A 9,255-nucleotide genomic window follows, 5' to 3' on the forward strand; every position below is an offset into this window, starting at 1 on the left:
TAATGAGGAAGAAAAGAGTGAAGACGCCAAGAGCCCATTGATTCTTGATACCGAGGAAACGACTGAGAGTTCTTAAGATGTTGATGTCCATGGGAAAGTGGAAGAATTGTTACAGATAGTACTTTAAGTTGGATTGGTAGGAATCTACAGCACTTCAAAAAACATTGTACCATAAATATGCAAGAGATATCTATCTGGTTCAGTCTTTGGGTCGCTTGTTGGTAACATATCTCAGATATGTTTCTAGGCATTTATTGGGCCTACCAATCTGCCACATCAACTAAGGGTAGAAAGGTATGCAGAGGTTGATCTTTACTTATAAAGCAGTGAGCTCTCTCCAACGACAACAACAAATACTCTTATTAGTGGGGTTTGGGGAGGGTAGTGTCTACGCAGACCTTACCCTTACCTTTAAGAAGGCAGAGAGATTGTTTCCGGTAGACCCTCGGCTCAGGAAAGATAAAGAGAAAGGGCAATGACGAGCAAACCAATCAAAAAACCAAGAGAAAACACAAAACTAACACTAAGTAGTGCAATTAGAAAACCAAAGCGAAGGCAACAACAAGTAATACCAGAAGTCTAGGAATACGAAAATACACGAAAGACACTAAATCTACCTTAACAAACAAGGACAATGTTCGGCTACTAACCATCTACCGTAATTCTCAACCTCCACACTTTCTTATCCATGGTCATGTCCTCAGTAAGTTGGAGCATCGCCATATCCTTCCTAATTACCTCTCTCCAATACTTCTTCGACCTGCCTCTACCTCTCTGTTAGCCCTTCAAGGCTAGCCTCTCACACCTCCTCACCGGTGCATCTGTGTTTCTTCTCTTCACATGCCCGAACCATCTAAGTCTTGTCTCCCGCATCTTGTCCTCCAAAGAGGTCACGTCCACCTTGTCCCGGATAACTTCATGCATTCCTAATTCTGTCTAACCTAGTATGCCTGCACATCCATCTTAACATTATTTTTTCAGACACCTTCATCTTCTAGACATAAGAGTTTTTGACTGGTTAATATTCTACCCCATACAACGAGCTCTCTACAGAATAAGCTAAAAAAATCATATCTTTATCAAGTACTATATTAGAGGGCATTCATGCCAAAGATAGTCTCCGATCACATGGGGTGTCCACAAAGATATGCAAAGATATTTTAATGAATGGGAGGTGGAGTAAGCTGTGGAATTACTATAATTACTAGGTACATACAGTGTTATAACATTACTGACGGTCAAACGGAGGTGGTCAATCGATGCCTCGAAACTATTTGCGCTGGTTTGCACACGACAAGCCAAAGTCAGGGCTTTAGTATCTACCTTGGGCTGAATACTCTTTCAATACTGGTTACCATTCTTCAGCCAATATGACCCCTTTCAAGATTGTGTATTGAAGAAAGCCACCGCCCTTGCATTCCTTTGTTCATGGTGAAACTAAAATTGTTGACCTTGAACAGCAGCTCGTGCAGAGAGATCAGATGTTAACATTACTACGTTCCAATCTCTTGAAGGCACAATCCAGGATGAAATCTCAAACTAGTTCCAAGCGGCGTGGCTTATCTTTTAATGTGGGTGATGATATCTTCCTTCATTTGCAACCTTATCGGCAGAAGAGTTAAGCCAAACGTCCTAATGAGAAGCTTTTTCCTCGATATTTTGGCCCGTACAAAATTGTGCGCAAAGTTGGTCTTGTTGCTTATGAATTGCAGCTGCCTCAAACATCCAAGGTTCATCCCATTTTTCATGTTTCGTTGCTTCGCCCTGCTCGTGGTTGTTCTGATGTTACCTCTCCACCACCCTTACCACTTTCGGGTGAATTGGAACTCATGTTGGAACCTGAAAAAGTCTTATCGCATCGTTGGGTGAAAGAATCTAGAGTGATAACTCTGGAACTATTTATTCAATGGCGTCATTGTCCTATTGAAGAGGCTAGTTGGGAAGACTATGACCTGCTTGCTGTTCAATTTCGTTCTTTCTGCCTTGAGGACAATGCATCTTTTCGGGGCACTAATAGAGTCCCAATTCTAAAGACTTATTCTAGAAGAAAGTATCAGCAAAAGAATAAAGAATTGAATAATCTTGATGAAGTACAACTGCTGTAGTTTTTGAAATGCACATCTAATGAAACTGTTAACCAACAACTGTTGCCTGGAACTGCTCCAGCAGTTTAGTCTATTCTTAGTTTTTAATTGTCTGATCTTATCTTATTATGTGGTTCTATAAATATGTAATTAGTATTAGTTATTTAGGCATGTTCTATCATAAATAAAAGTACTTTATTTGAAGCCTTGTTCTCTCCATATGGATAACTTTATTGGTGTAATTGTGTTTAAGATTCTTGCACAAATTATTACCAATAATATTAACTTCTTTGTTCTATTTCTTCTATTATCTACTTCTGGTTACTATCATGTCGATTTTGAAAAGAAGGAATAATTCCTCAGGAATGTGCATGCCAGTTTCAATGGTAGTGCCAGGCTTCCAGTAATCAGGGATCACGCCTTGTGGGACTGAACCCATTTGGTCATTCCACCTTCACACACTTGAATACTCAGCTTCAGATTTATTTTTGGTGGGTTGCCCAAGTCGAAACCTGCTCCATATGGTATCCATTTATAGCTTTTTGCCTGTATCAACCCAAATTTCTTATAAAATTACCTGGAATTTATTTAAGATAGGTTGATATTTTCTTCAAATTTTTGTTGCCAAAATGTCAATTTACAAGTTAGAACTCATATATATTAAGAAAGTATAACAAGGTCATGGAAATAAATTTGAGCTTCACTTGTTAAAATATACTCCCTTAGATTCAACTTACTAACAACTTGTTTGGATGGTTCTTATGTATCGTTTCATAATGTATCGTATTGTATTATATTATACTGTATCATTTTGATGTATACAATGTTAGGATAGATTGTATTGTTTGACGTTGTTTCATAATGTCATGCACCAATAATATGAAGAATAAACTTGCAATATTATAAAGAAAAAGTAAGGTACGAGGTAATATTATTATATAAAAAGGTAGGGTAAAGGATAAAATATGATTATTTAATAACAAAAAAGGGTAAGATGAGAGAAAAATAAGGAAACGACGCGACCACACCAAATCGGTCGTTCCATAAAGTGGCATTTTTCATCGTTACGTAATAATGGATTTAAACGATACGATACAATAACATTTAAGTAACAATCAAAACAAATATTGTATTTGAAGTAATAATACGGTATAATACAACAAGTAATAACCATCCAAACAAGCTGTAATTGCCTAGCTTATTTTCTAGACTACCAATCACACTTATTATGATTGTTACGTATACGTAAGTTATAGCATAAAACTTCTTTTACATTATCGGTGTGTATATGTTAAACTCTTCAAAATATTATTGTAATAACTTCATTCAACTCTCTTTTAAAAAAATGTGAATTAATACATTTTGGGATGATTGAACACTAAATCAAAGAAGTTATATCATCAATTTTTATTTTTATTTTTGGAAAAAATAGCCGATATACCTCGTAAAGCTCAGATATCGGCAGCACCACCACTCGGTCAGTAGAAGTATGGCAAGGTAGCCATGGTACTAGCTGTGTTGATTGATCTTGATGATGAAGTTTCCATATAGGCAAGAACTCGTTTATAATCACTCAACTTATCTCAATCTTAATTCTTAAATTAGTAGGAGCTGACCTTATGAATCCTATACATCCATTATATTCCTCACAGTTCAGGTCCTCGTGTTGGTTGGCAAGGTTGTAAATGATTTAAAGAATTTATTGTAATTATACCAATATATTATTATTGTTGCGACAATCTTTTTCCTATATTCGAGCTTAGAATCAGCTGTACTTTGTGAAACACAGAGACAGAGTTTAATGACAAATATGCAAGTATTTATCTAGGTCATTTCCTTAAAAAAACAAAAGGAAGTACCTGGTATCATGCACCACAACCAACTCCATTCTTATAGAGCTTCTAGGATGCGGCAGTAACCAGGAGCAAAAACACCTTGTCCCGAGCCGTGTCACATGACATTGCTTCCTCGAATTTTTCTGTATTAAATATGTATATATAGATAATAAACAAAATGAAATTTGGTTATAAAATATAAAAAATGATATTGCTTGTCATATTGACAAAAAATTCATGTGTACCAACCCGTCATTAAAATATCTGCCATACTCTGCTTAACCACAAGCTCCATCTGATCAAATTTTGCAAGTTCAAAGGTTTTAGCAGTTGGAGGAAACAACAGGGTAAAGTGGCAACCTGCTTGTTATTCCTTTGCCATCAAAGGTCTTATAATAGGTAGCTTTAGAAGCATAACTATGACTGTAGCCTAGAACAGGCAGAAGAAAAATCATGCAAAGAATACTATAAACATGGTTCACAGAGATGGTCATGCTCTTTTACTCATTAGAAGATGAAATTTAAATGGAACACTGAAAAATCTAAATTAACTGGATGATGAGAAATGCAGGGATGAGATTCCCTATTTATAGGTGAGTGTCCTAGGGGCAGGTATTGACTTTGCTTCATACCAACTTTGTATTAGCTTTCATTAGCTTTTACGAGAAAAGAAATATCCAAAGTACCATATGGACAAGCTGGAAAGAAAGGAACTACTGATGTTTGAACGATACTTCATCTGCAATATATACACAAGTTAGCTTTTTGGACTAACTTGCAAGATGTATATTAACTCAAGACATACTGCCTGGTGTTAATTACTAAAGTTTGATTATGTATCATAAAAAGGATTTTGACTTTTCGGCTGCAAACATTTAGTAAATCAATAAACACTTCATTTCGATTTCACAATAGATCTGCAATATTAGTTTAACTATGGACGAATAAAATTAAAAATTATTTGCAAGTACCTCCAAAATTTGTACAATTTTCAATTTTGTACATTTATTGCATATACATCAACTGTAAAGAATGAATTGAATAAATGACATCTTCTTTCGCTAAACTAATAATTCATCTTTGCCTAGCTTCCCAACTTCAAAAGAAATTGACTTACAAAGAAAGAAGCAAGAAAGAATATGAAGCTGTATGTGTTGTTGCTTTTGAATCAGAGTAACCCTCTGCATCTGCATCTAAGTGTTACAACCTCTGCCGCCTTAAGGGGCCTCCCTCTGAACAGTGATGCCCTCTTTGTGGAATTTATGAGAATATCTTAAGGGAGGCCTCCCTCTGAACAGATGCAGCTAGCAGGTAGTTCCTGATTCACATTGTCAACGATTCTTAAATCATCGCTTAGAATGTCTGGTTAGCTGCGTGCCGTGGGAAAGGAGTTACACGGAGGAATGGATAGTAGTAGTGTTGCACATGCACTCTGGGACAGGGTACTTTGTAACATCCCTTCCTGTCTTCCTGAGTTCCGGCTGACCTAACGAATCTTTATGCAAATCCAGTATAATTCTGTTGAACTCTGTCTCAGAGAGAGATGAGTTAAGAAAATGTGGGAGCATTTGTCTCTTATTAGGAGTGATAGTCTTTTTGTGCCCAGCATAGGCCCTGTGTCCCTATTGCAAAAAACAACCACAATCAACGATATAAAGGAAGCTCATAATAATGCGGGATCAATGTTTGTGAACTATTAGCAAGAAACATATAGACTGGAGGCAGTACCTGAATGGCATGGCCCATGTTTCCACCATGAGATGGCATGAAAACGTCGCTGTTCTCCGACACTATGTAGTCAATAGCAGCCATAAGTGATGCTTTCTTTGCAAATGGCTCAAGCTCCCCAGTCAAAGCAAGATCCTCTTTGTTATAGAAATGGGGAAATTCCTTGGTCAATGGCTGCAGGGCTTCTTTCCCTCCCAATGGAATTCCACCAGCCCAATATATTCTAGAACCCTTTGGAGCTCCCAGAGCCTTGATCAACCTAAACAAGAGATTGCAAATTTGTTAAAATCAGAAATATTTTCAAAGTGCTTCAACAGAACACTTTCTCATGAAGTTTGACACTTACCTTGTAACTTCCAATGCGTTCAAAGGGCAGAGACCAGCAAGTTTTCTGTCATGGTAGGTCATGTTTGACCTTGAAGTTAAGAGGTCAGGTCTGCGCTTCCGCTCATTGTTTATAATTTCATCATACTCGTGACTTAAACCAGGAAGACATCCAGTCCTCACCCACACATCCTTCTCCATTCGCAAATGAAGAGCAAGATATGGTCCCTTGCTCCTCATCCTCTCTGTAAGTTTGTTACCGAGCTCTAAGATCGATGGGTTAAACCTCAAAGCATGAAAAGCCACCTACAAGTTCACAGAGGATTAAATCAGAAGACGCCATATTTTTAGAATTATTGCCACAGAAAAAGTTAGGTGGCACATCCAGATTAAATAGCCATTTGCTTGTTACTCCTATTAACCTAGTTAAGAAGCAAGTTTCACAAAACATTCAGAAAGATTGTGCCCCATTATACACTAGAATATGACACACTTAAGAATTTCTTCACAGAAGTGTAGAGAGATTAACCATAGAAGGATGAAAATTTAGTTTACCTTGCCACGAAGTTTCTGAAGATCGGATGGTAGATCCTTAGATAGCCTTGAGTCAAGACCTCGTAAAAGAAGAACTCCATCCCTTCTAAGCTGCAGCAAGATCAAACAAAACTATAAGTACAAGAACCTTTGGCGTCTTCTTGAAAGTTGAAACAATAGACAACTCGTTTACAATCACCTTTCACAAGAGACTTCAGTTAGACAAACCAAACTAATGAATGGAGCTATACAACAATGAAATATCCTTTTCGACAAGCCTAAGATTCTTTTTTTTGGTTAAATACTAACCTGTGGTGTTAGGGTAGGTGTTGTATTAAGCAAAAGAGAACAGCAGGGGACTAGACGGCTAGACCTTACCTCAGAATACAACACAAGAATGGAAAACCAATCCCTTCTTAACTAGCCTAAGATTTGAAGTAGTATTTATATCTTAATTTTTCAGGCATTTATGACCAGTGTAAGAGTAAATCTCTAGCTATCGTAGAGTTAATTCTAAGACCTTGCACAGCCAACTAAAAAACTACAAGTCGAATGACTGTCAAAGATCAAACTTTGAAATACACCAAAGCATAAAAAGCAACCTCCAGAGGCGGATCTATGTTGTTGATTTGGGGTGCCACGCCACCCGGTCGCTCGGATAAATTTTTATATATGTACCGGTTTACATTGAAACGATTAGATATATAAAGCTTGGCACTCAAAGTGCAAAATTGACTCCAGGTGCCATGGCTAAATTGCTGAACCTCGAAACTAAGGACGCAACATCGATTCCCATTAGTTTTTAAAGCGAGTTCCCTTATCTGTGTTCGTGCATATTCCGTTTTCTTTCATTTCTTTCTCAATTTTAATTCTTTTTAAATTTATGCATCTTTGTATGTCCTTTCTTTATACAACCCCATTTTATTATGTATTAAATTATATTTTTCCTTCCGATTTTTTCCAAAATCTTCAAAATTTTGTGTGAATGTGATCTTTATTATTTTCTCTATTTATCCATATAATGTTATTCCCTGATTTCCAAAATTTTCTAAAATGATGGCATCAATACACATAATATTAATCTAGTCATTGAAGATTGAAGGGGTGTATTTGCTAATTTAGAAGTTTATTTTTATTTTATATTTTTAATCACATTATTCAATAGAATTTAAATCGATAGAATTAGATTGAATTAGACAAAACTTATTCAATTTGGTGATCACTTATTTATTTATGCACCAAAAATCTTGTAAATCAAAATAAATTAATTTAAAGTGGATCGAACCAACGGAATCGAATCAATTCAAGACGGATTGCACCGACTAAATGTATACTCAATCCAATCTCCTTCACTAATGGTAGAAAATGGCACCCGCAGTCATCAAATTCTAGATCCGCCACTCGCAATCTCCAATTATTGCTAACATATAGTAGCAATATGGACTTACTAAATATCATAGATCATAAACTGAACAGAGCTAAGATACCAACAAAAGAAAAAAGTCTTTCCTTAAGACCATCATCTTTTTCTCACCTTTCTGGTATAATGTGAGCGTATCCATTGAGGGGAAGCATAGAGTGGAGTGTGTTTCTCCTCCACTGGCCTTGTCATAACATGTATAGACGGAAGCGATGAAACTATTCGCACGTCATTTGCCAAAACTTTCTTGAAATGATCCATGTCAAAAATATCAGAAAACTCACTGCAACCAAGCAAAAAACAGACCATACCTTAAGAAATTTAGCAAAATCCATTTCTGGAAAAATACACAGAAATTAGTTGAAAAAAGAAACCTTTCGTCACCCCAAATAGGATTGACTTGGAAAATGGGAACAACTAAAGCAGCGCCAAGGATTCTTGCAATGACAACAGCATCAACAATCTGATTTCTCTGCTGATTCATTCCTCCAGAAACTACCACCATCAGATACTTATTCCTATCCTTCAAAATCTCCACACTTGCCTTTCTGTACTTTGCACTAAATTCCAAACAAGGCATGTAACCCAACCTATCAGGTTGTTTCCAGAACTCACTACTCTTTTCATTCACAATACTTTTTTCATTCACAGCAGCAATACTGAGCTGAGGAGCAGTAGAGATTTGACCCTTTTCTTGAGAAATGGGACATGGGTATTGTGAGAAAGGATCAAAGTTGAGCCACATATTTAACAATATCCCAACAAAAGCAAAGAGAAAAAGCAAGACAATCCAGAATCTTGGATTAGTGAGCAAAAGCTTCAACTTGGAAGGATCAGTAGTCTTTGTCTTTTTCTTGGGAGCTTCTTCTAGTAGAGTTTGAAGAGCTGAAGAAGAAAGTGAATTGATTATCTGCGACGGCACTGCAATGTAACATTGATGCTTCTTGTTGCTTTTTGATACACCCATCCCAAAAATACACAGACAAGATTGTGAACTCTAATTGATATAGTATTAAGAGAATATTTTCTTGGAAAGTTTCTAGAGAAAGAAAATGGGTAAGCAGAGAGAGAGAAAATGGGTAGCTGGAAAGCTAGAAAAAAGGACTGCGGGAACAATGAACAATGCGCGTTTGGTATTGGAAGTAAAAAAAAAAAGGGGGAAGTCAGAGAAGGTAGGCGTGTAGTGTCAGATGGCTTTTGTTTTCTTTCCTTCTTTGCCTTTTCCTTTGGGGAACGAAAAGGGCTGTGAGATCTCAAAAATATCATATTTGTTATAAAATAAAAGCAACTTATTAAAATATGAACAAGATATATTGTTATATGAAATAAA

The 9,255-nt window shown here is 36.6% G+C and overlaps 1 protein-coding gene across 1 annotated transcript; it reads right to left on the reverse strand.

The window, feature by feature from the left end:
- Window positions 1–4,844: 4,844 nt before the first annotated feature.
- On the reverse strand, window positions 4,845–9,042 carry LOC104099642 (O-fucosyltransferase 20-like). Its single transcript, XM_009606697.4, has 6 exons — window positions 8,300–9,042; window positions 8,040–8,208; window positions 6,527–6,616; window positions 5,994–6,277; window positions 5,648–5,906; window positions 4,845–5,541 (listed from the first exon to the last, which is right to left on the reverse strand). Exons 1-6 carry the CDS (start codon window positions 8,890–8,892, stop codon window positions 5,311–5,313), a joined length of 1,626 nt encoding a protein of 541 aa, XP_009604992.1. The 5' UTR covers window positions 8,893–9,042; the 3' UTR covers window positions 4,845–5,310.
- Window positions 9,043–9,255: the final 213 nt, after the last annotated feature.

This window comes from Nicotiana tomentosiformis, chromosome 3, assembly GCF_000390325.3.
Source record: "Nicotiana tomentosiformis chromosome 3, ASM39032v3, whole genome shotgun sequence".
Taxonomy (NCBI): Eukaryota; Viridiplantae; Streptophyta; class Magnoliopsida; order Solanales; family Solanaceae; genus Nicotiana; species Nicotiana tomentosiformis.

What these genes read in the sequence shown, in the direction of transcription:
- LOC104099642 (XM_009606697.4), bottom strand. Translation starts at nt 8,892, where the DNA reads ATGGGTGTATCAAAAAGCAACAAGAAGCATCAATGTTACATTGCAGTG. An exon ending in CCTATTTGGGGTGACGAAAG is followed by an intron (nt 8,209 to 8,299) that starts GTTTCTTTTTTC and finishes GCTTGGTTGCAG; the next exon opens with TGAGTTTTCTGATATTTTTG. An exon ending in TTCAGAAACTTCGTGGCAAG is followed by an intron (nt 6,278 to 6,526) that starts GTAAACTAAATT and finishes GTGAACTTGTAG; the next exon opens with GTGGCTTTTCATGCTTTGAG.